Here is a 27,449-nt window from a genome sequence, read left to right on the forward strand (position 1 = left end):
ATGACGGGCTGCAATAAGCGACGAGAGAGAGTGAGGAGTAGAAACATGTGATGGAGGAACAGGAAAGGGCAGGCAGGGGCCTTTGGTGTGTGTGGGCACAGGGAGGTTGCTTTGAATGAAGAGTCGGGGGGAGTAGAGACAGGCGCTGTTTTGGCAGAGAGATATTGCCAGGATGTGAGAGGGTGAGAGTTCTGGATTGATAGAACGAGAGAGGAAGTCTGCGTGCGGGAAGAGATAAGGTTGGAGTGGAGAGACAGCCTGCAAGAGAGTACAAGACAGAGAGACAAGGCCATTATTGGGCGCAGGTTACTGGGAGATGGAAAGAGCGCCACCCAGCGGCGGGTCGACAGTCGGGGGGAGGAGAAACTGATGACAGCCCCTGCCTCAGGGGTGCAATCCCTCTGTACAGCTGCAGGGGGGCAATGTCGCTGCGCGCATCACTCTGAAAGAGTCATTGAGGATTGGGTTCCTGACAATCCGCGCCAGACATATGCCCATGCACCGCGCCTTGGCCTCTTTGCTGAGACTGTAGACGTGGCCCAACCTAGGAGGGCAAGATGTTCAGCAGGGTTAGGGGCAGAGAGGGTCCCTCTGCTCATGGACAGGGTTAGCAGAGGTGGGACTAAAAACCATGCTTTGCTACCGCGAGAGCCACGGACACAAAAAACATGGAAAACGAAGACAGCATTAAGTACAACATGCTTTGCTACCGCGAGGGAGGAAGGGTGATGGGCTGATTGTGTGTTGTGCGGCTGCACAGAAAGGAAAGTGCCGAGGGAGGAGGCTGGAGCCAGCAGACAGCCTGGCGCCAGCCCAGGACCCTTCCCACCCATCTGCCAGCCCTGCATTGTCTGCGCGGCCTTGTACGGCACCTGAGCCTTGGAGGGGGGCGGCGGGGGAGGCACATTTTTTGGAGCCTTCCATGGAGTGGGAAAGAGGGGGGAGTGTACGTGGTGGACAAGGGGGCTCTCTGAGCACCACACCGAGGCGTACAGTGGACCAACCTCAGTGAGCACTGGCACTGTAAGAAACTCCAGAGAGGACTATGGGGTCTTGAGGAGATAGTAGGCAGGGGGGGGGGGGGGGGGGGGCGGGAACACCGTTGTTAAAGGTGGGACCTAAAAAAAGAGCACCGTGGTATGAGAGTGTCGTGGGGTGAAGGGCGTGGCATTACACCTGGTTGAGAGCCACAAACACAAAAATAATGGAAAACGAAGACGGCATTAAGAACAGGCTGCAGAGAAAAACAAACAAAGTAACTCTAAAGAGCATGGCTTATTTGCCAGCAAGAAAGGTTTAAGTTGTGCGTCTCCTCCTGTATCAGCAGGCTCCTGGAAGAGGCACAAAGGAGCCGGGGGAGGGAAGGAAGGGGTAGGGGAGGAGGCTTTAACAAGTGCAGCGGCGTGGACGCTAAATGAAAAACAGAAGAAAAAAAGCACGAAAGTAAAAGCTAATTAGAAAAAACAGATGGCCCCTGCGCGCACCGCTGCTCAAAAAAGCATGCCGCTGCTCGAAAAAGCACGAAAGTAAAAGCTAATTACAAAAACAGATTGCCCCTGTGCGCACCGCTGCTCGCTCCCGCAAGGTGGATGCCGCCACACGCACAAGTGTACAAAAAAAGCAGATCGATTCCAAAAGGTCATCTTCTAGGCAGCGCTGGTGCGCTGCGCTAGGCCCGACCTAATAAACAGACTTTAGAAGTGAGTGCAAGTAAAAACTCTGGAAGAAAAACAGACATTTGAAGTGTTCTGGTGTTTTGGAGTGTTTCATATAAAGGAGCTAGCTGCTCTCCCCCTGAAAATTGGAAACTATCCGGTCAGTACTTGATTGGAAGGGGAAAAGAGTACCGGGTCCCTCGTCAGGAGTCCCCTGCAGCTTGCATCACCCACTGCCCCCACTGCCATTGATAGCACCAACAAAACTAACCATCCCAAGCCTGCAAGTGTGATAATTCCGATTTTTGATATACATAAAAAAATTACAAATTCCTGCTGATCAAGCTATTCTTATAGCTTTGGGTGGCAAATATTAGTTATTTTAATGCATACTGAATTAACAAGTAACTGTTGTGCTCATCCCAAAATTAAACAAAGATTGCCACCAAGTGGCAGGCTGTCACAAGTGCTGAGCACTGGCTCAAATCAACTACTGTATCCAGGGTTTCCTGCTTGTTTATTTTTTATTAGGTCGAGCCTAGCACAGTGCGCATGCGCTGCACTAGGAAAACGACTTCTTGGAATCTCTCTGGACTTCCGGCCTATGGCTTGCGGTTACGAGCATCTGCGCGTGAGCGCGGGCGCACCACTCGCGGGACGCTGCAGCTGCTTTCACTTCACAGTCGCTTTCAGCGCAGCACGCGCCTCATCAGCCAGCCCTGTGATCTCCTCGCTCAGCTATGAAGCTGATTTTTAATGTCCTTTTTGCCGTGAGAGCCCAGTTGATGCTACATTAGAGCAGCACAAGCAAAACCCCCAGGGAGCTGGTAAAGTACCCCACAATCAGGCAGAGAAACTAACAACTGCATCCGCGCTTTAAAAGAACTGCACAGTCAAAAGGATGAGAGGGACTTTTGAGTCACCCTTTCTTCATTTCCCTCCAAATTGTACTGTTGTTCCTTGACTACAGAAGACGCACGTCTCCGTTGAACAGCATCCCTGGTGGACCCACTGCGGTGGTGGCATTCAAACCAAACCGTGACAAAAAAGTCACTGCCCGCTGTGGTAAGAAGCCTTTGTCAGAGCCATACGTGAAAGGTGTGCAAGAGAATGCGTTAAAACGACCAATGTGCTGTTACACTGGTGCATTGCACAGTTCACGTGAGATATTCCCATACATGCGAAGATTAGCCCGTGAATGAAAATAGCAGCCCGGTGTTGTGCCCTGTTGGTACTTCGGCCGTTGTTCTTCACTTCGATTTATGCAAAAAACTCAGAATGAAGCTGCTACCAGATAAAACACGCTGCAAATGTAGAAGGCCAGCATTATAAAGTCTGCAGGGTGGGCGCTGTTTCGGGAAAGCCCCGCTGTGGTGCTCTAAATGAATGTCACGCCACCCCTTCTCACCACCTTTCCTTCTCGGGTTCCAGCAGTGCTCCCACCATTTAATTCCGGAATGTTATTATTCTCGATGGTAGACTTGCCCAGCACCACTCGCCCCCAAAGCTATTCCCTCTAATGAAACCTTAAGGAAGTAGAATGGTAGAACGTGCTTGCTGTTGAAGAAATAAATTGAAAATAAATTCAATGGTGACTAGTCTGTGACTGCTATTGTTTTCAGTTTTGTCACGGCTCCTTCTCCTGGGACTTCCTGAATTAATTTTTTTCTGGTTACAGATGTGTCCCCATTATATTTACTATTAAGGCACACCAATAAAACAGAAAGCATGACAACTAAGTCTGAGAAGTAGGGTACGCAACAGTGTGTACAACATTAAGGCCTAACTAAAAACAACAAAGTGCTTTTTCAGCAACTGCCACTGTGTAGAAATTAAAACAAGCCGTTGAAATGTTTTGTCTTTAGTGTGGTAGACTGCCAAAATAAAAACTATTTAATTAAAATCCGTACTGTTTGGTTTTACTAATGCTAGCTGTGGAAATCAAGTGTTTTGTGCCTTGACAAGTTACCTCTGCAGTGGCATTTTTATGTGCAAATAGTACCGAGCATGCATCTTAATTCCGCATGCGTGCTTCTCTGCCTCCCCGAAGCACGGATGAGACGCAGCCCTGGGTGTGTAATAACAGCCGGGGCACACAGCTCCACAAAGCCCACCCGCACACAGCTCCACAAAGCCCACCTGAGCTCTTGCGCCACGTTCTTGGGGGGCCTCGCTAAGACCTCCGAAGACAGCCTGTCAGATCCCCGACTAACAACTGCGACAGAGGGCCTGATAACTGCCTCTTCCACCTCAAAGTCTGACGAGGGCATCATGGGAGTGACGTCTCCTCCAATCCCCACATCAGAGCAACGCCGCTACTTACAACAAGCATCTGCAATGCAATAGGTCTCTCATTTACACGAGTTTAAGCTATTGTTATTGTAAATGACAATACCTTTTATTTATGTTTTAAAAACCAAAACATAAATAAAATGCATTGTCATTTATAATGCCAATAGCTCAAACTTGCGTAAATGCGAAACCTATTACATTGCAAATGCTTGTATAATCTATGCGGTACTCCAAGCGTGTGTGTGTCCCACGCTGTGGGGCCGGCGCAGTCCTCATAGTGGGGGTTAACTTTGTCACACCCAGACAAACACTATCTCATTGTGGAGAGAGAATATATCCCGGTTTCTAGTAATTAAAATCTAGTTAGTCACCCTAAATAGGTAAAAAGCTTCCACATCTTTAAGACATTATTTTTTTAATTCGGAAGAGACTTTAACAATTTTACATGATGTTGGTTTCACGATTTACATGCCAAATATTTTCAAGACGTGGACGGCCAGCCCAAGCCCCATCACGGCTCAGCTCGCATCGCCCTGTTAAATTGTTCACCCACCTCCAGGTAAAGTAGGACTTACCACTCTTCCGCTCGTTGGAATCGCCCAGATCCGACGTGTAGGCGGACACCAAAATAATACCGAACACCTCGTGCGTCTCAGCATACCTGGGGAAATGAAATTAGAGTCAACGACGTCGCACAAAGGGCGTCAGTCACCCGAGGCGGCACAGATATAATGTTTCCGATTTTTTTTATTTCTAAAGTCCATTCTTTGGGAACAGCGAACGAGGACTGATTTAGAAGGAAGTGCTGACTCATTTCAGAGCAGAATAATGCCGTGATATCGGATGTGCTTCAAATAAAAGACGCCAAACCTCCCCTTCCCAAGACTAGGTTTCAGAAGAAAAAAAAGTCAGCCGCACCTGGGCTCACGGGACAGCTATTTTGACGAAGGAATGCATGTAATTTCATTACCCTTGAACCGGAGCCCTCTTGCCTCGCCCCAATGACGCACGGAGCTCACGACAAAACACAACTTTTAAGCAATGGAGAAGGTGGACTTTATTTTGACCCAAGCAACAGAAACAGACCAAATTCATATCACTCTCAATATTGCCAACGCCTAACACGTCAAATATTGTCTTCTAGGCACCGTCGATTTAACCCATTGCATGGATTTGTGTTTGACCTGACGGTCGTGTGTGAGATTGACGTTCAGCTTTCATCCTCACAGGGATTTTAGGTGGGATGAAAAAAGTGCGTGGGGGAGGGTGTGTGAGAAAGTAGCGTGGCCTATATAGTCACGGCGTATAATAAACATGCAAAATAAAATTCCCATGGAGTGCCACGCTACCCATAAATTTGCATAGCATCACCACGGTAACTGGTATAGGTGACCATTGCTCTGTTAGCTTTGCAGAGACTAAACATTGAATGATTATGCCGTATTCTGAACACGTTATGACCCCCACAGGCACTGAGAGAAATTCGCACTGACTTCAGCCTCTGCTCAATCGTATCTCATTATAAACACCTAGATGCGACTCAATTCAAAGTATGCACTATACAAGAATAGTATGCTGCCTGTGAAAAATAGCTTAACACAACATCCTGGAAAAAGCAAATACTCTTCGGGAATGCAAGATTAGGTAAAGCATGTGAAATATAAACAGGAACGAACTAGGATTATTTTACCGTTTTTACACTCATTTTTCAGAAATCAATCAGCGTTTTTGCCTGTAAAGCCCCGCATCTCCCCAGGGTCAATCAAACTAGTACCGGTAGTTGGGTAACGTTAGTGCCAAGAAACCGCACAGGGGAGCCTGCGCTCTCCAAACAGATATTACATAATATATTAGGCAAACAAAATATTTTAATTTTTTTTAACAAACATGGCATTTACCTCATGGCAGCAGCGGCACCAGAACTGTGTCCAATGATTATAGTTCGTCCATCACACCGCAGCTCCGATTCCATGAAAGGTAGCCAGATGTTTTCCCTTGCTGTATCTGAGGTTTAGAGCGAGAAACTGGAGTTATTTTAGTATTCTTCATCATCGTGTAAATGTACATAGCATGAAGGAAAATGCACGGACTTGTAGCCACCTAACATATGTAATCTATAGCAGCCTGCATAGCAAACAATCACTGGCAAAGCCAATAAGCCTCGCCTATGAGAGCTTTTGGCTTTGGCAATTTTTTGTAGCCATACTGTACAGCAGTGCGGATGCTTTGCATTGTGACTACAACTAATTTAAGAAAGCACTATGATGCAGCCAGGGCTAATGTTTTTTTAAGTGCATTAAAACTAGATGCATCATAGCCTTTTTTTAATTAATATTTTTATCCATGCTGCACAGTACACCTATCCAGCCCGGCTACAAAAAATTGCCAAAGTCTGCAATGCCCATGCTGTACAGCATGAACATAAGGCAATGGCAGAGCCAATAGTCTCAAAGGTGAGTCCTATTGGCTTTACCAAGGCTTGTTACATCTCGGCACAACACCCCAGTGATTCTGAGCAAATCATTTGATTTCCCCATGTGTGAAAAAAAATATATGGCATTTGACAAATAATCCTATCACATGTAGACAGCAATTGCACCCATGTCCATGTCCTAGTGAACACATTTGGAAGCAGAAAACATCTGTTGTCACACTAAAAGAAGATAACATCTGCTGTCACAAAAAAAGCAGATAACATCTGTTGTCACAATAAACATTCATTTCAAAGGAGAAAGGGCTTCTTTGAAGTGCATGTGACATACTAAAACATCGCTACAAAGAAAAGAGGTTCAGCAAGGACGACAGGGAAGAAGAAAAATTATAAGTACCTCAATCACAGTGCGAATAGTAGAAGGATAGCACTCAAGCTGAATTAATCAGTACTTGGTCCATGCTCCAGCCGAAAGTAGAGAAAGTGAAGCCAACACGCATTGGCCAATTTGAAAGCAACAAATAAGAGTGACAATGAAGCCAACCAATGCTAAGCAATGGGCGAGCTGTAAGCCCCTTGCTATATACAATATCTCTCGCAAGCAAGAGCACATGCAGCTCATGCACCTTCATTGGTGAGACCTACAATTAGGTAACCGTCACTTTACATTTCAAGTACATAGAACAGTGGTTGCTACTGAGCAGGTCCCACTGAGCAAGTAAGTAGATGCATAGAGCGAGTCTAATTAGTAAGTAAACTGATCGGTGGATCCCCAGCTACAGAAAGACTTAGATCACAATGGGCTACTTGATATACGTCAATCAGTTTTTGCCAGACGACAGCACAGAGGGAACCTGCCAGATGTCACTGGTAATGTCAAACACAAGCTAAGAGATGCATGGCAATCATGGAGCTTCTAGGACTCTCTCCAACATATGATACAAGGGACCATAGTATTCTGGTTAACAGGCAATAACTATTGGACAAGGGTCCAGAGAGCAGAAAATAAGTGTTTTTAATCCTTCCGAGCGATAGCCTCAGCACTATGAGAATGGCCTATTTAAATCCCCAACAGAAAGAGTGGTGGGTGTAGTTCCTCGTAGATCCCCACTCTTCCTCTACATTAGGACTCTGTGCCACATCATCTGCAAGAGAGGCTTGAAGTTTAAGCCCTATATAGATGGCAGATTGTGCTCAATCACAGAGCTTTATCGGGTTACTTTGGAGAACTACAGACCTCCAAGAGAAAAACAATTGGATAAATCACAGACGTCTTCAGCTAAATAACCAAAAACTGAACTGATGCTGCTCGCTTACTCAAAAGTAGACTCATCCGTCAATTCTCGTTCTGCTGGGGAGTACACAACCAATCCTCATCTAAATCAAGACTTTAGGATTACTTTACATCCTAATCTCAGCAAGACATTGCAAGTGAATTCAGTTCTCTGTAGCATTATCTTCTCCACACAACACCCTCTGAGAAAGAAATCCACCTTATTTTGTTCCCTCTTACATGCATAATCGTTGGAGCTCTAGTCAATTCAATAAGAAAATGGAGGGCAACTCAACAACTCCTTGTGAGCTCGGATACAAGTATAAACTAAAGCAAACAGCATTTTCAAGGGTCTTCTACATTAACTATCTAATACTCTTAGTCCTGAGGATAGTCTCACGTATACATACAACAGGAGGCTGAAACTTTGAAGCACATTCCACTAGAATTATTTAGTTCAATCAACATTGGGACATACCCTACATTGCAGTGATACTCTCTACAGAAATGTTCCTTGTATTAAGAGTGGATTACATACTTCTGTCTCAGTGACTCGATGAATGGAAAGATGTACAACTAACATACTGGATATAGTTGCGAGTCTTGTTGCGCATAGAACCCCTTGTTACCCCTTGCTTTAATACAGACCAATTGATCGTAATTACATAGCTGGTACACGAGTTTCTTCTTTTTATTGTTCTCTTGTCTGCATTAATATCAGAAATTGTATCGATTCCTGTGAATTTTGTTCAAGGGGCTATAAATCCATAAGTATTTAAATTACAGTATTGTGTTGTAAATGATCCCCTTGCAGGCCATTTGCTTTAGTTTATTCAAGGCTCAATTATGCCACTTCCTTGTGCCTGGGCTTTAACAAAATATTGGTAAATAAGTTACAAGTGGACAATGCCAGAGTTCAATTTGAGCTCGGCATCAAGTTTGGTTAGGTGTTGATGGAATAAGGCAACAAACATCATTAAAGCAAGAATACAGAGTTCTCCTTCACACTTCACTTATGCACTTACTTAGACAGTAAGACTGGCTGAGGGGCGATGTAAGAGCTCTCTCCCTCGGGCTTTTCATGTGGGTGGTGGGTCGAAGAAGCAACAGTATGGTGAATGGTTGGGGTCCATAGGGGTCGGGGTCTTAATGGTAGTTGAGCAGAGAGAGATGAAGGGGTCTTTTTTGCGGGTAGATATAGGGAAGCGTTACCTGCAGGCACAGATTGTCCCAAGTATTCGAGAAAAATTTAGTCTGGGAGTCATTTTTAGGTCTCGACCTTGCTATCGCGTAAGCGATCGCAAAGCGAGACTATAGAAAGCGGGTTTGAAAAGTGCTCCCAAAAAGCGGATTGCATGGCTAGCACGCGCACAATCACGCGCATCGTGCCGCCATGCAATCCGCCTTTTGGGAGCACTTCAAAGGGTCCGCTCCCCCGCCCCCAAGCGCGCGCGCGCGCCACGCTCCGCCGGGCAGGTTTTTCTCCAGGGCTTAACAGCCCCAGTCAGATCCCGGCACATGCGCTCATAAATCTTGTTTTGGTTGTTGTGTGTTTTTTAATCGGCCAGCAGTTCCTCGGGTGCATCAAATTCATCTGTTAAAATACAATAAGCACAAACATTTTACGAACGTCCTCCTTAGTACTTCTCAGCATTGTTAATACTGAAGACTCATACTATGGAAGGAAATGTTTCATGGACACCAACCCTGAAATGTAATGTGGACAAGATACAGTGCAAGTAGTTTCTTCAAACCGTTAGTGATTAAAAACACTGCTGCCTCGCGGGTAACGAGTTCGAGTCCCGCCTCAAACCACCCCAAAGTCAGTAAAGAAATACAGTAAATTCGGTAATAGTTCCTCTGTTGTTTACAGCTCGGGGTAGGACAGTTGTCGCCGCGGGTGCTGTCTGCTTATTAACGGTGCCGGCCATAACCTCCACTGGTCCCTTCACTGCCATGATTGACTTTACTAAGCTTTCTCGAGGGAAAAAACGCGACAGTCAATGCAGTTCAAACTTTCACTTTCGACTTACAACAACAATAATGTCACGCCCCACCACTTTCATATGTCACCAGCCACCACTGGAACTCAAGTAAGTTCACACCGCATTTCCTCTATCTTTACTCACCTTTTCATCTACCCTACTTCCATTCACTTTTAACATTTTCACTTTCCTTCTCCCACCGTCTTCACCACCCTTCTGCTTTCACTCCCTCCTCAGTTCTCGCCTACACTTTTCCTCCCGCACGTTTCCTCCCTCCCCCTTTCACTCCCTATTGAGGTCATGCTTTTTGCACATGCCTTCTTGTCTGTCTCGTGCCATGGGCAGGCTGTGTTGTTTCCTGTCCTTAGTCATACGTAAGTGGGGCTTATGTAATTGTAAACCTGTTCTCTGCATGCAATGGGTGCCCTAAGCATGAGTCAGTGTGTGTGAAGTTTTGGGTGCATGCATGAACGCGTCGGTGTGTGTGTGTATGTGCGAGCATAAGCTAGCTTGTGTAAGTATGGGTTTGTCCGTGAGTGTATCAGCGTGTGATTAAGTAGTGGGTGTGAGTGTCGCCTGTGTGCAATTTGGATGTGTGTCCATAAGTTGTGTGTGCCAGCGTGCGTGTAAGCACGAGTCAGTGTGTGCACAAGGTATGGTGTGTGTGTGTCAGCTTGTGTGCAAGTTGTGTGTGTGTGTGGAAGTATGAATGTGTGCATGAGTGTGCCAGTGTGTGCGCAAGTTATGGTGTGCGGGTGTCAGTATGTGTCAGCATGTTGTGTGTGGGAGAGTGTAAGTGTGTGTGCAACTTGTGTGTGAGTGTCAGTGTGTGTGTAAGCACAAGTCATTGTGAGTGCAAGGTATGGTGTGTGTGTGTTCCAGCTTGCTGCGTTGTGAGTCTGTCTGCCTCGGCAGTACCCCGTCTCTTCTCCGATCTAGGCGAGGAATGCGCTCTCCTCCCACATCCTCAGCCAGCCTCCTCCGGCACTCCCTCCTCCTGCAGCCTCTTCCTCCCCAGGGACAGTGGCCTTCCCCTAAACATCCCCAGTCGGCCCACAACCTCAACCAGCCTCCCCCGTCACTGCTCCCCACCACAGCCTCGCCCTCCCCTGGCCCATCCCCAGCCTGCCCCACATCCTCACCCAGCCTCCCCCATCACTGCTCCCCACCCCAGCCTCTCCCTGCCCAGGGACACCACCCCCCCCCAGCACGCCCCAATCCGTCCAGCACTGCTCTGCAGCGCCTACCCTGGCACCCAAGGCGCAGGAGGAGGGGGTCCTGCACCTACCGTGGCACCCAAGGTGCTGCAAGTGGGGGTGCTGCGCCTACCCTGGCCCCCAAGGCGCTGGAGGTGCTGCGCCTACGCTGGCCCACAAGGCGGTGGGGGTCACCCTCTATACATTCCATCTTGCATTATAAGATCCTTTTTTCATATTTTTATTCATCCATTTTTTTTTTTACTGTTTACCATTCTCATTTGGCCCATATTCACACATCAGCTTTTATTTTCATAATCCATCATACACTACACTCTATAGGTCTCCATTACTAAAAATTCGAGCTATTAGTGTTGCATTATTTGCTACGCCAAAACCTCAAACTTTTACTAATGCAAGACCTATTGCATTGTAAATGCTTGTTATGTTATAGAAGATGTAAGGTGAAGGATGTAGAGGAAGCACTGATATTGTGAGACACTGGTAGATAGGACCTGTTAATTCCAGGGGTCCTGGATCAGGCCTGGGTCCTGAGTGGGAGGAGTGGTAGGCCTGTGAGGCATCAGCAGGTGGGCTGCTCGTCCCTGTATTCCCAAAAAAGATACGGTTGGGCCTGGCAGTGCAGGGGCAGATGCGGCAGGAGGAGAGGTGCTGGCGCAAGAGATTCAGCACAAATGTCCTTTTTCATTTAACTCTTCCTTGCTGTCTTGTACTGTGGTAAATAAAATACCGGACTGAATTTCATACGGAATCTTAAAATAAAGTAAATAGCTCAAAATAACAAGAGGCAGAATCCGTGGTATAAGAGGTTTTCTAAATGGGCTTTATTCCATTCAAAATGGCCGACTCGAGTCGCGGCCTTCAGGTTCCGTCACCACGAGGGTTCAGGAAGTGAAGTACAATAATTTATTGACAGACATGTATTTTTATAATAAGTGCATTACAATGAAACGAATGTAGAAGGCGTAACATTTGATAAGAAAAAATGACGTGACAGTGACATAATCGAAACTAGGCGTAATAAGGAATAAAAGAAACATGATTGGTTTGCATTATCAGACATAGGTGGATCTATAAGATAATACTTGGCATAGATGCGCGCGCAGCAGCATGACGTGTAATTGACGTGCAACTAGGGGGTGAAGGGGACTTGACATTTAGCTCTACATGTGGAGACGAGAAGTCTGGGGGGTCAAGTCAACCTAATCCCAAATCATATCTACCATCCTATGTTTGGAGAACTATGTTATCCACAAGGAAGGACTCTCGGACAGAATCTATTCTATACTAACTGTGTGTGCGTGTACAAGCGTCTAAGTGTCTATATGAGATGCGAGGGGCAGAAAACTTTCCATGGCAGCAGGGCTATGAATCACTTGCAGGAGGACGGAAAGGCTGAGTCCTTTGCTTGTGAGCTAAAGGAAATGTTTACCTAAATCACTTGACAGGAATGCATCGGCTGAAGAGCAAAATAGATAATTCGAAGGTGAAATACAACTTCTTGGCAGGCAGGCGAAAACTGGCCGAGGCAGACATTGTTAGCTGCACAGGGAGTAGGACAAAGTTCATGGATACAGATGCGAGCTCAAGCTGAAGCTGTCAGAGACAGAGAGCAGGGAAAGGCTTTGAGGACAGAATCGGGCCTACTTGCCTGAACTGTAAAAATGGAGTAACTTAGCCATATAAAGTCGGTGGCCTTTCATACTTAAGAATCGAATATCCAGCCCATCGATGGCGGATCTGACAGAGAACATGTCGACGGAAGACACACATATGTTTGCGTCTTAGAAACTGGAACTGGAGGGAACATACATGTACTTGTAACATGCATATAGAACCGTTGGGGTCCAAGATAGGGGACATAACTGATCAGGAAAATCCACATTTCCACATTCCCTCCTTGTCCCCTTCTTGCCCTTCAAGAGACATCAATCTTCATTATTCCATCGATTTGCTCATGGAGCATCATTTCTTCTTCCTTCTTCTTCCGGTATTTTGAACGAGAACTGTGATATGGAATGCATGATGTGGCACACAGACCACAAATCGCTGGTCCACATTGCAGGCACAAACAACAACTGAAGAGCATAAGAAGGCCAATACCTAGGAAGGATAGAACTCTCCATCCCCAGGCTGATATCACACTCCAAAACCACCCGGACCATGTCCAAGTGCCTGGATTCTCGTGTATCTGGCTTACAATCTTATGAAGGCGTGTTATAGCTTTATATACAGATGGCGAATTTTCTGGTATGAATATGCAGCAGCTGGATCCGATGACCCTGCAAGCTCCGCCCCTATCGACCAGGATGACGTCAAGGACAAGACGATTCTGGAGAACAACAATTCTCATCGCTGATTGTTCCTCTGTCAGATTGCCTAGGGCGGCTATAGTCTCGTTTACTACAGCTTCAAGAGTCTTGGTGAGTCTGCGTATCAGCTTACTATTTGATATAGTACCTATATAGGGAAAGATACCTTTATTGAAATCTACATATTTGTCCCATGCTGTCTCAGTATAATCGACAACTGGGAGATCTCTTCGCTCTCTATTGTGTACTAAATGAACATTTCGATAATAATCAGGGGGAGCTAGGAAAACAGGTGGCAAAAGGAATGCTATGTAACAGGTACCATCCCAATCTAGAGGCAGACGCATATATGCCGTCTGGCCACATATAAAGTAAGAACGGCGAGAAGCTCTAAATGAAGATTTACCTTGATCACTATATTCTATTATAGTAACGCATTGGCTATGGCCCATATGTATGGAACCAACTTTTCTCACACATAATTCACCCTTAACTGGAAATACTGACATAGTGGGCAGAATTAGTTCAACTTCGGATTTGACATTCAAAATCATAAGATTAGGCGTAAAATTACCTAATTTATACACTTCATTTTCTAAATCAGTTCCTGTTCTACTGGGGTGACCCTCCTTATTAGGGTGACAGACTTTGAATAAAACTAGATTCAAATTTCCCCATATCCAATGTTGTTGATAAACTGCTGTGTCTGGGTCTATGGAATTTAATAAACTAAACCATGCTCCACAGGAGCCATTGTGTGTGAACGGATGTGGAAAGAAAGGCAGAACTCCTTTGGTATTCTGATAGGGAGGGAGTCGGCCACACACCCAACAATTGGTGGCATTACTAGTCTGATGGGAATGATGTAACATACTAATGAATGTGTTATTACGCAGCGCAAGTCTATAGGACAACTCATGTGGCGGTAGATCTCTAAAAGAATGTTCTCCAGTTATATTGAAAGCACGTTTAGAAACAGGATAATACATATGCAACAATATACTTGCAGTAACTATTAAAAAACTCAAGAAAAACAAAATTAATAAAGTCACAATACAGTGGCTACGCAGTGATTTACAATAAGCATGTCGTTTCATTATGATTCTGGACTCTACATGATTCAGACCTAAGGGATACATGTCGGGACAGATTCAACCGCTTCACCTTGGAGAGGACTTAAACAATCAAATCGTCCGACAGTTTAGATCTGGACCTGAGTTTCTGTTTATAGAGTTCGGTGCTACTGGCCTCAGCCAAAGGTAGCTTTGAGTCAATGGGGGAAGACACACGGGGAGTACTGTTTGTGTCAGGAGGAAGTCCATGAAATTTTTTGATATGGCTGGAATGCACCCATCCTTTTCTTCCTTCGATCTTCACAGCTGTTCTGGTCGTCAGCAGGACCAACTTAGGAAGCCTCCACCTTGGCTCCAGTTGGGTTTTCCGATCAAAATTTCTGATGAGAACATAATCACCGGGAATTACGTCATGAGGTTTCACCTCGGTGTTGTCAGGAAAAGCTGCGACTACCTGTGAACGACAAGATTGTAGTGCAGACATCAAGGAAGCCAGGTAATCTGTCAGCATATTACAGTCAACATCAGTTATTTTACGGGGTATAGGCGTCCCCCACATATTCGGTGGTCTACCAAAGATCACTTCATAAGGGGATAGCCCTGTTCGAGAGTGTGCTACCATTCTCATGTAGAATAGCGCAACTGGTAAGGCTACTATCCAGTCCACACCTTTTTCCTGACATATTTTAGACAATCTGATTTTTAAAAGTTGATTATGTCGTTCCACGAGACCTGCTGCCTCGGGGTGTCGGACACAGTGGAATTTCCACTGATATCCCAACAAGAGTGAGACATGTTTCATTAATTCGGATGAGAAAGGCTGACCGTTATCTGAATATACAACACGTGGTAAACCGTACCGTGGGAAGAATTCTCTAATTAGCTGCTTGGCAGTAGTCGGGGCAGTGTAATCTGATACGGGATACGCCTCTGTCCAACGGGAGAGAGCGCAGACAACTACGAGAACATATTTGAATCCTCGACAACGTTCCATCTGAATATAATCCATCTGGAGGACTTCAAAAGGATGGTCAGGAGGCTGAAATCCACCCTGCTCTACGGGAACACTCTTTCCTGGATTAAACTGACAACATATCATACAGGTACGAACTTTTTGTTTAGCTGCTGCTCGTAAATGTTTATTGAACCAAATGTGCTGAATGCTGTCTAGCATAGCCTTCTCTCCTAAATGTGCTGGACTGTGAACTGTAGCTATAATGGCTTGAACCATGGAATCAGGGAGAAACCATACAGATTTCTCCTTCGTCATCCATCCTTGATCTGTCTGGATCCCTCCTAGTTCAGTCCACTTCTTTATTTCTTCTGCTGTGGCATGTGTCTGTATGTCAATTACGTCAAGTGCGGGGTCCTTAATTGTCATACACTGTGTTGGTGTCTGAACTATTGGCTTTGTCATGTCTAATGTGCGATTCTGAGCAGTCTGTTTAGCTGTTTTGTCAGCTAAATCATTGCCTTGAGAAATGGTATCAGTAACCTTCGTGTGTGCTTTACATTTCATAATCGATATAGCAGTGGGTAGATGTATTGCGTCTAACAAAGCATGAATGAGGGGTCCGTGCTGAATGTGGGCACCATGGGACGTTAAATAACCTCTCTCTCGCCACAGCACGCCGAAGTCGTGTACAACTCCGAATGCATAACGTGAGTCAGTGTATACATTAACTTTCTTATTTGTGGCTTGAATACAGGCTTGTGTTAGAGCAATAAGTTCTGCTGCTTGGGCTGACAAAGTATCTATACAATTTGTTTCAATAACTTCAGTGTCTGTTGTGACTGCATACGCAGCCACTAAGTCTCCTGTACTTGCTCTCATGCACGATCCGTCTACATACAACGTCAGGTCTGGATCTAACAATGGAACGTCTGTCAAGTCTTGTCTAGGTTTCGTCTTTATTTCAATGATTTCAACACAATCATGAGCTAGTGGGTCTGTTCCAATTACAGGTAATAGTGTAGCAGGATTCAATGTATTACACCGTCGGATCTCTATGTGTGGTTGAAACAATGTCAGTTCATAACCGGTAAGTCTTGCTATGGTCAAGTGTTGTGTTTGTGTTCGGTTCACAAGAATCTCTACTGCATGTGGTACTTGTACTGTCAATGGGTGTCCTAATACTATGGCATCGCTTTGTCTGATTGCTAAAGCTGTCGCTGCCACTGATTTCAGGCATGCAGGCAAAGCCTGAGCTACGGGATCTAATGTACTGGAAAAATAAGCACATGGCTTGCGTGATCCTGCTTGATCCTGAGTGAGTACTGACAAGGCAGTACCTTCGCGTTCTGTAACAAAAAGTGTAAAATGTTTGCTATAACATGGCGTTGCTAAAACAGGTGCTTGACATAAAGCTTCCTTTAGGCTTTCAAAAGCTTGTGTATGTTCCTGAGTCCAAGGGAGAACAGTCGATGTGGCTGCCTCCTGTGTGGTTAACTGGATGAGTGGTTTTGCTAGAAATGCGTACTGAGGGATCCACTGCCTACAATATGAAGTGAGGCCTATGAAAGCCCGCACCTCCTTCTGTGTCTGGGGTATTGACATGTCAGCAATTAACTGGATGCGATCTGGTGTAAGCTGCCTTCCCTCCTTGGACAGCGAGTGACCAAGATAAATAACTCGCTGAACACAGAATTGCAGCTTAGAAGGGGACACCTTGTGCCCCTTGTCGGCTAGGAAATGTAAAACTGTCAGAGAAGCCTTTTCACATTCTGGCTCGCTTCTTGCGGTGATCAGCAGATCATCGACATATTGAAGCAGTGCAGTATTGACTGGCATGTGGATACTGTCAAGTTCTCGTTTCAGTGCTTGGCTGTAGATGCTGGGGCTTTCTGTAAATCCTTGGGGAGCGCGTGAGAATTTAAAGCTGCGCCCATTTAAACTGAATCCGAACAAGTATTGGCTTTCCGGATCTATTGGGACGCTGAAAAAAGCATTCTTGAGATCAATTACAGTAAAAAATGTTGCTTCGGAATCAATTGCTGTCAACAATGATGATATATCAGGGACCACAGGGAATTGTGGTACAATACACTTGTTTAGTTCACGCAAATCAATAACCAATCGGTATACTGGTGGGGCAGTAGGATCAGTTCGTTTAAGAATCGGAATTATCGGTGAATTACATATATTGAAGTCTGTTTCTATAACTACTCCCTGGGCAATCAGCTCATCAATGATTTTCAGCAAAGCCACTACAGCATCATGCGGTAACTTGTATTGTCGCATTCGTGGTAGTACCACTCCTGCTTTCAATGTAACTCGATAGGGTGTAATGTTCATGCAGCCAACATCCGTAGGGCCTTGTGCCCATAGATGTACTGGTAAAGTCTGTAGTCGGGGATCCATGTCTCTAGACACATAGTGACCTTTAAAATCACGTAAAAACAACCTTACTCCTTCCGGAGAACAACATATTATGGCTCCTAGTGCTTTCAGAGTTTTAATTCCTAACAGATTTTCTGGGCATGATTTAGTAAGCAATAAATCTGTAGTTCGTGTCAAAGGTCCTATCGTAAGTGGTAGAGGCTGTGATACTTCATTAACAATAGGTTTTCCCGAAAAACCAAGGGAAACATTTTGAGAGCCTGAGAGGGGTGCCCCTGGAACTTCACTACGTTTTATCGTTGTTCGACTTGCCCCTGTATCGAGTAAGAATTTTCTATCTTGACCTAATAATTCACTATGTACATAAGGTCCTTCTTGATCTACAGGAATCTCGATAAGCGGTAAGTCAACTTCCCTCTCTAGGCTGGTTCATGCGTAATGCTGATATTCAGGGTATTCATACTGTGCAGTCTGATACATTTGTCGTGTTGTTGTTTGTGTGGCAGGAGCAGGCAACGGTGGTGCAGCTGGCACAAACTGTATGGGTTGCTGTAAGGCTGGCATGGACTGTTGCTGAACTGGCATGGACTGTCCATGCTGCATAGCTCCTTGTTCATTCTGATCTTGTCTAACTAATCGTGGTCTCTCTTTTGCAATACCTGTAGCTATATTACGTTTCAGGACTGGACAATCATGTACATAATGGCCTAGTTGTTTACAGTAATTGCATGTTCCTTTTACAGGAACTGCAGAATCACCAGAATGTGTCACACCCTTTTTGTGACCATCTGCTGGTACTGTCTGAGAAACTAGCATTTTCATTTTTGTATCCTTCATGCGTCTATGCTCGTGTTCTTGTTCATCCCTAATTCTATTGTGATGATACTGTAACATTTGTAGCATTTGCGACGGAGTGTTACTTTGCCAGGTACTCTCGAATTTCAATATTCTATTCTTCACTGGGGGCAATGCATTTTCCACTAATTTTGTCACAAATAAATGTGGATATGAGTCACTACTTGCTTTTATACCACTATTTATACCAAAACATTTTTCAAATCGAGCATAATAATCGCTTGTGTCTTCATCTTGCTTTTGTTTACAGGCTGTGATTGCACCCCAATCTTCCTTTTTTGTAGTTAATAAACGTGGCAGTACCTGTACTAGTAAACCTGGTAACAGTTTAACTTTATCCCCGAGCCCCGAACCTGCAGTTCGGCTCCTTTCTTCCTCTGCTAATGCTGTCCAGTCTATCTTTTGGTCTCCCACTTCCCACTCTTTTTCTTTCAGTTTTTCATAAATGCCAGCAGGCAAAAGCACCTTTAATATCGTCATAATATCAGGAAAGGTGTACTCTCCCATCAGTAACATGTCTTTAATTTCTCGGTGGAAACCCGCTGGGTCTTTGTCATGACTAGGTACTACTTTCTTCATTTCTAATAATTCCATTTTTGATATGGGTGTGTAAACAAATACACGGTGAAACTCATTGTCTTCGCCTTTTATTGGGTGCACTTCTCGTAAAGGATTTTGTCTATCCATATAGTACGGCGTTCTTTCTCTGTGGGGCAGCGAGAGAGAATCCGGACTTACAAAAAGGACATACTGTTTACGTGACACTAATATCTCTTTAATTAGCTTATTACTAGAACCTCTCCATCTGTTTGTGAGTAGTTCCGTTAATATATCAGGTAAAGGACCAGGGTCAGCATGTTGGCACTTATATAATATAAGGAGTTGCTGAATCATATAGATTCCAGCTAAGCGTTGTTCATCTGTACTGAGATTGAGAAACGTGTGTGCTACGGTCTCATCACCGTATTTTTCAGGACTGTCAATCCAGTGAACGGCTGATCTGGCTAATTCTTGCTCATCCATGGAATCGAGGAGGTGGTAACCCCTTCGTTCTCGTAGTATCTTATCTGCGGCTTGAAACGAATGTTCAGGAGACTTCAGATTTATTACAGGCGTCGGATACGTTCTGCTGTTTTTTGGGCATACAGAATGTATTGGATCAGGAAAACATCTAGTATTTTCACAGGATCTTCCTCTGCCTACATAGGCTATGGTCTCTGACTGTCTTGCGGAATTCCCTGATTCGGACACTTCATCTTGCTCAAACTCGTCTGTTCCCAATCTTTCTTCATGAATACGCTCTATTTCTTTACGTATTTTTCGGCACATGGCTATTATACAATTTTGCTTATCGTGTCTCCCTTCTGATATATTCTGACTCCATCTTGTAAGAATAAGCATTGCATTCGGGTCTACACCCGGACGATCTTGATTTCTGATCATACAGTTTATGAGGAAACGTAACAGTTCCCCCTGTATCTCTACTTTCTGGAATTCCATAGCTCTGTTAATACATCCTGGATCTCGTCCTGTTTGAACAAAATGATATATGTTGTCTAGATGCGTAGTCATCCCTGGTAACCTCGCTAAATACTCTGCGGCTCGCCTGATACGTAATGATGCCAGGACCATTTCGTCCTCTTTACCAACCACCGGGTCATATCTACAATTTACAAGGAGTTCTTTAAGCGTACGTTCACTTACGAATTTAGGTGTACGTGAATGTGCTGACTCTTGAAAGACAAGTTTATTTATTCTAGGTGGTGTAAAAGTACTGCTAGCACCTCCCGTGGCCCTATCTGGGGCGTCGGGTGTGAATGGGTTCGTTGAACGTGACACAGCAACTATGGGTGTCGATACCTCTGTAGAGTCGACTGCGGAGACAGATGCGGAAACAGATGTGCTTGCCGACGCTTGTGTCGGAACTTGCTGTTGCACGGGGACAGATACCTGATCCTGACGTTGAACCCCTCCGCCAGACGGTCTATGTGGTGCGGCGTTAGCATACTCGGGAGCTGCGTCATCTAGATATGAGGAAAGAAAAACATCTTCTGCGGTTCTGGGAAGCCCCTTTGGATGTACCTTAATTGGAAATAATGGGGGTGGCAAGTCTTTTGGTATCTCTGGAGCAGCCTTAGGTAATCCTTCGGCTAGTAGGGGATACATACCATTCATAAGAGCATTTCTTTGTCTGTTTACTTGTTCTGATCTCACTCGGATACCTTCCTTAATTAATAGATTTTCTTGAACTTTATTTGAACTTTCTTTACTCCTCTCTTCTTGTCTACGTGCTTTTTCTGTTCGTCTATGAGATTCTTTACGCCATAACTCAACAGCGTCTTTCTGTGACTGTCTGACCTTTCTTTTCCATAACTCTTCCTCCACTTTCATGATGCACTCTGCATCCCAGGTTCCCGCTATGGGCCACCTTTGACTTTCCGGTAATCCCTTGGTATAATCTACCCATAGATCAAGAAATAATATGGCATCTAAGCCATGTTTATGGTACATAAAATGCCCTGGAGTGTCCCTAGGAGGAATAGGAACTGCTTCTTCAAGCACCCCTTTTCTGGTAGTAATCTGTCTTAACTTCGAGAAGAGCGGCATATTTACAACTGATCTGATACTTACTCTTGAATTTTCTTAATACGAAAAACACAATAAATGAACAGTGAACAATGAACAGTCATTCATACTACAATACTTTGAACACTTTAAACATTAAACATTAAACATTGTAACAATGATCGACAATGATGACAGTCTGCCTAACTAATCACCACGCTGAATTCTTGACAATAACTGAATTCTTCGGAATACTTGATATACTGCTAAACAGTACATATACACTGCTAAACAGTGCAGACCGGATTTGTGTACCCAAATCCGTCTTGACCGGCACAACCTATGTGCGCGTCAACACGCCTCCCCGGCGATGGTACTCACCGAGTAGCTCCTTGAAACGGAAGGCCTCAGAGAATGGACAGGACTCGATGACTGCGGACAGCGGACCCTCGGGACATCGGGATTTCGGAAAACCTGGTGGGCCTCTGTATACCTCGGATCTTGCTCTCTCAGCTAGGCTCTGGTCGGGATACTTCGCACTTCTCACCGCCTCGTCTGGGTTGATCGCAGCCTCAGTCGCCCCCGCTTGACCGGAGGGAGCTTACAGGAAATCCTGCTGGTACGCGTTTATGGTCCGTCCAGCTGTGGCAGGAGACCGGGCCTGCAACGCACCGCCGGCGCGTGAGATGAGAAAGTGTCCCTGTTCGGGCGCCATTATGTGGTAAATAAAATACCGGACTGAATTTCATACGGAATCTTAAAATAAAGTAAATAGCTCAAAATAACAAGAGGCAGAATCCGTGGTATAAGAGGTTTTCTAAATGGGCTTTATTCCATTCAAAATGGCCGACTCGAGTCGCGGCCTTCAGGTTCCGTCACCACGAGGGTTCAGGAAGTGAAGTACAATAATTTATTGACAGACATGTATTTTTATAATAAGTGCATTACAATGAAACGAATGTAGAAGGCGTAACATTTGATAAGAAAAAATGACGTGACAGTGACATAATCGAAACTAGGCGTAATAAGGAATAAAAGAAACATGATTGGTTTGCATTATCAGACATAGGTGGATCTATAAGATAATACTTGGCATAGATGCGCGCGCAGCAGCATGACGTGTAATTGACGTGCAACTAGGGGGTGAAGGGGACTTGACATTTAGCTCTACATGTGGAGACGAGAAGTCTGGGGGGTCAAGTCAACCTAATCCCAAATCATATCTACCATCCTATGTTTGGAGAACTATGTTATCCACAAGGAAGGACTCTCGGACAGAATCTATTCTATACTAACTGTGTGTGCGTGTACAAGCGTCTAAGTGTCTATATGAGATGCGAGGGGCAGAAAACTTTCCATGGCAGCAGGGCTATGAATCACTTGCAGGAGGACGGAAAGGCTGAGTCCTTTGCTTGTGAGCTAAAGGAAATGTTTACCTAAATCACTTGACAGGAATGCATCGGCTGAAGAGCAAAATAGATAATTCGAAGGTGAAATACAACTTCTTGGCAGGCAGGCGAAAACTGGCCGAGGCAGACATTGTTAGCTGCACAGGGAGTAGGACAAAGTTCATGGATACAGATGCGAGCTCAAGCTGAAGCTGTCAGAGACAGAGAGCAGGGAAAGGCTTTGAGGACAGAATCGGGCCTACTTGCCTGAACTGTAAAAATGGAGTAACTTAGCCATATAAAGTCGGTGGCCTTTCATACTTAAGAATCGAATATCCAGCCCATCGATGGCGGATCTGACAGAGAACATGTCGACGGAAGACACACATATGTTTGCGTCTTAGAAACTGGAACTGGAGGGAACATACATGTACTTGTAACATGCATATAGAACCGTTGGGGTCCAAGATAGGGGACATAACTGATCAGGAAAATCCACATTTCCACAGTACCCTCACCAATGCGCTCTGCCCACCAACAAACAGTAAGTCCTTCACGATAATCACCCAGCAGGCGAACCGTTTTGGTGGCTAAGAACTGCTGAGGCAGCCTTTTATTTGTATTTTCCTTTAGGAAGAGCGAGGACCTATATGCATCCTCTTTCCCCACTCCTCCCTCACTTGTCATTCCAGTAATAGCCATGGAAGTGAAATACAGCTTCGCCTTGTCGCCGGCTCTTTGCCTGGCACTGCCACCAAAACGTGTCCCTTCTTGAGGCTTGGTGAGCAGTCCCAGAAGTACCTAGGTGAGTGGCCCGGGTCACAGAAGTGAAGAAGGAGTACTTCAGCGTTCCCATTGCTGGCGCTGGTAAGCGAGGATCAAGACAGCCTGGAGAGGCAGGGGTGTGGATTTTTTTATTCACTTTTCCAAGGGACAAAGAGCTACAGAAATCTTCTTGCCCTGAAAAGAAATCTACGTGTCCCACGTACAGCCTACATCGTTTAGATGGGCCCTCACAGGTGCATTACCAGTCTTCTGGAGCCGCCAAAGTAAACTTGCTCCTGTTTACTCCCTGCCTTCCAGTAGTGAGGGCTGGGCAAACTCTTGGAGAAATGTATTACTTTCCACATTGCTCTCACCGAAGGTGTTGAATCAGATTCCTGGTTTATCACTTTCCATACCTCTTCCACGGATTCCTTGTAATGTGTGTTGGTCCTTTCCTTCTGTTGTCTCACAATACAAGCTTCATGCTCTGCCCCACTTTTCTCGTCACAGATTGGATACCCTTTTGAACACCAGTTTCTCACCACACGCTCCATTCCATGCCACTTCTTCCACTCTAACACTACAGGGTTCCCCCTTGCCCTCCTATCCTCCCTGACAATAAAAGTTGAAATACCATTTTCCACTGTGTCCCCATAGACTCCATGCTCCTTACTCTCCAATATCTCTCCTCAACCCCGAAACGCCCCCTTTTGCTCTTGCCAACTGCTCCAAATCCCTTGCCCTCCACTCTTTCCCCACTGGCTACCCAGACTTCTTTAGCACCTTTTAGTTGCCTGGGCAAATAGAAATTCTGTTGACACCTCCCACTCCCTACCTGAAATTGTGGGGGCAGTTTGCAGGGTTGACAGTCCTGGCGGCATGCTGTAAGTAATAGCGCTGGTCAAGGCAGGAACATGGGATGCTTAATAATGCAACTTGTGTAGTGAACACAAAATGTAAAAACAGTGAAATTATCTTTCATTGAAGAACACACACTACCAAAGAGAAATGTAAGGATGTTAATGGACATAAAGAGGGTGCAAGTAGATAATGCTAGTGCAGTTGGTTGGCGATCAGGAACAGCCAAAGCATCACTGCAGGAGACAAATGACTAGCTAAAAGGCAGGTGGTTACAGCACAAAGTAGTAGATCAGGTGGGAGAAGATATCCTATTCGACAGAGCAATTGCACAAAGGAGTGGAAGGACTGGTGATGGAGAATCATGCCAACACTACCCCATACTGGCCAGGGCAGTGGTGAGAGGGGTTATACCAGCAGCAGATTAGCTGCATCAGTGAGAGGATGACCATGAGATAAGTACCTGGCACTCAAGCATACGTGAGATGGTTAAGCAAGATAAGGGGGAGGGGACCGACTCACCAGCTGTGCCCTGGTGAAAGTGAAGAAGAACAAGCAGCAGGGGGAGAGTGGGAGGGCTGACAGGAGGGGGCATAGAAACAGCTCGAGAGACTTGCAAGTTGAGGGAAGTCTTGAAAAATCAGGTGTTTGGGGAGTGGAATGGAAGGCGGCCCAGGTAATTCCACCCATCATATTTGTTTTACTTCATTTTCCTCAGTGGAGTAAGGCTAGACCACAGAAGTAGGATTGTCATGGGAATTTCAGTGAAAATGGAAGTGCTGTGTCGAGGTCTGAGGCAGAAGTACCAGAGGGTGGGGGGTAACTACATCTGGCAACAAAAAAACACAACGAGGCAGATCATGTGCAGGGAATAAGGAGGTCTGATAGTCTTGGAACAGAAGAAGAGCAGTTGGTTGACCCAAGATACAAAGGGTGAACCAGCCAAAATATGTAGACAGCCCAGGCGGCTTGCTGCTGACAGCTGTTGTGATCTGCGGTTCAAATCCCATCAAGGCAATCACCGGGTTACAGCCTTTGAATTCCGAAATTCATCATCATCTGTTTTTTATAGCTCATAGAAACTGAAAGTGTAGCTAAGCACTATGTGAAAAACATTATCAGTGAAAGGTAAATTGAGGTAGAGGGCAAGGAGACAGAAATTAGAATGAAATAGGAATGCTTGGTGAAAGAAGTGCAATGTCAAGGGCGCATTGACAGAAAAACTAAAGGACGTAATGAAAACCATAGTTGAAACCAAGCTAGTTAGAAATGGGAAAGGCGCACAGTTCGTGGGATGGATACATGGGAGAAGAAGGCCAGATTATATTGGGACAAAGGGAGAGAAGGTAACTTGGCTAGGGCGCAAATGATGACACTACAGCAGCTCCCTGTAGGCCAAAGGAAGCACTGTTAAAATAGAGGCCGAATGTACCCAGCAGGAGTGGGTCTTGGAGTGGCATGCCAGGGTCACTAACGCAGGCAATAACAAGCATTTGCAATGCAATAGGTCTCGCATTTATAAGAGTTTGAGCTATTGGCATTGTAAAATTACAATGCCTTTTATTTATGTATTGGTTTTAAAACAAATATAAGGCATTGTCATTTACAATGTCAGTAGCATAAACTCGCATAAAAGCAGTGTGTGGAGAGCAGCAGTGTGTGGCGTGCAGCAGTGTGCGGCGTGCAGCAGTGTGTAATGCAGCAGTGTGTAATGCAGCAGTGTGTGGCGTGCTATAGTGTGCGGAGTGCAGCAGGGAAGAGGAGAGGCATCCACTGTAGGCAGCCAGAGGATGAGACAGTGGAGCAGAGAAGCAGGCATCAGATCACCGACAGCCACACGATAAGACAGGGATGGGATGAGAGATCGAAAGAGAGGAATGGGGCCGACAGAGCAAGGAGTGTAAGATAGATGGGCGATGCAGTCAAACAGATAAAATGAGATAGGGGGAATACAAGCATTGTGAATAGAGCAAGTTACGAAGAAATCCACGCCAAGCAATCAACACCAAGAATAGAGACAATAGGAGAGCGACAGAAGCAGGGTGGGAGACAAATGGACGTGAAAGGGAGACAATAGACAGGAAGAGCAGAAGAGCGCATGGAGGGAGGCAGTGACAGGAAAGGAGACAGATGGATAGTGGCAGGCAGAGACAGGGGGACAAGTAAAGCAGCAGGCTGTGTGTGCCATACAAAGAGACAACAGACAGCAGGAACAGTCAATAGCCAGGTAAAGACAAGATAGCGGCAAGGAGACAGGCATGGAAAAGGATCACCAGGGACAGCGAACAGGCAGACCAGAAGACGGACAGGAAAACATAGGGAAAGGGCAGAAGTGGAGCATGACTGATACCGAAAAGGCATGCAATGCAGACGGGGAGAAAGCACAGAGGAAGGCAGGGCGTGGGGCAAGAGGAGAACCCAAAAGAGAGGGATATGAACAAAAAAGCGTAAGAGGCATAAGGAGTAGCCGACGGAGACCACCAAAGACAGGCGGGGACAAGCGGCAGTCAGGGACAAGAGTGAGTGCACGTAGAGAGGGTTTTAGGCCAGTGAGTGTTAGAGAGTCATATAAAGAGGCAGATACGGGAAAAGGTAGATCGATAACAAGCGGAAGGCACACAGGATGACAGCAGTCACACAGACCAGTAGAGGGAGTGGCAGGGAAAGCATCAGGCAGAGTGTCTAACAAAGAGACATAGGCCAGCAGGCACAAGTGGGGTGATACAAAGACGCGAGGAGCAGCCAGACACTGGGAAACGCGTATGCAGACCGGAAGAGAAGCAGGAAAATTAGGCGGCCAGATCTGGAGCGCGACTGATATTCACCACGAGGCAGAATAAAGGGAGAGGGAAAAAACAGACAAGGGTAAGAGGAGGGCAAGGAGACTGGAAGAAAGGCAGAGTGACGCGATAACAAAAAGTCAGTCCAATCATGGAAAGGCAGACAGAGTAGAAGACCGAAGCTATACGTAACGAGGGGACTTCACAGACACAAGGAGCTTGGCAAGTGGAGCAACAGGGAGAAAAATGGCAGGCAGAGATTGATTGAATGGCAGAGTATGTGACAGAGAGGAGCAGACAAACAAAAGAGGCAGAAGAAAAGCATGGAAAGCTGCAGGCAGGTGAAAGGGTAGACGAGGAGACACTCAGGTGGTGAGTGAGACACATGGAAAGGAAGAACAATAGACAGTGGGGTAATAAGCACAGTTGACAAAGGCCAGCAGCACAGACGTGCAACTGGTAAAGACATGAATCGCAGACAGACAGAAAGAAGGATCAGAGGAGACCGGAAAAGAATTAGGAAGATTGGAAGGGACGCTGGAATACAAAAATAGGGACACAATGAGCATGGCTGATATTCAGACAGCGGCAGATAATGAGGGGGCATGCAAACAGGAAAGGTGGGGGGGGGGGGAGGTTGAGGCAGGAAAACACGAATAA

At 45.6% G+C, this 27,449-nt stretch overlaps 1 protein-coding gene across 1 annotated transcript in view; it reads right to left on the reverse strand.

The window, feature by feature from the left end:
- Positions 1 to 27,449, reverse strand: part of RBBP9 (RB binding protein 9, serine hydrolase) — a 172,286-nt gene that overhangs the window by 50,004 nt on the left and 94,833 nt on the right. The window contains exons 3-4 of the mRNA XM_085611770.1: positions 5,846 to 5,951; positions 4,523 to 4,608 (exon numbers count right to left, since the gene is read on the reverse strand). Coding sequence (XP_085467896.1) covers positions 4,523 to 4,608; positions 5,846 to 5,951 — 192 coding nt within the window. The remainder of the gene's footprint in view (positions 1 to 4,522; positions 4,609 to 5,845; positions 5,952 to 27,449) is intronic.

This window comes from Triturus cristatus, chromosome 6, assembly GCF_964204655.1.
Source record: "Triturus cristatus chromosome 6, aTriCri1.1, whole genome shotgun sequence".
Lineage (NCBI taxonomy): Eukaryota > Metazoa > Chordata > Amphibia > Caudata > Salamandridae > Triturus > Triturus cristatus.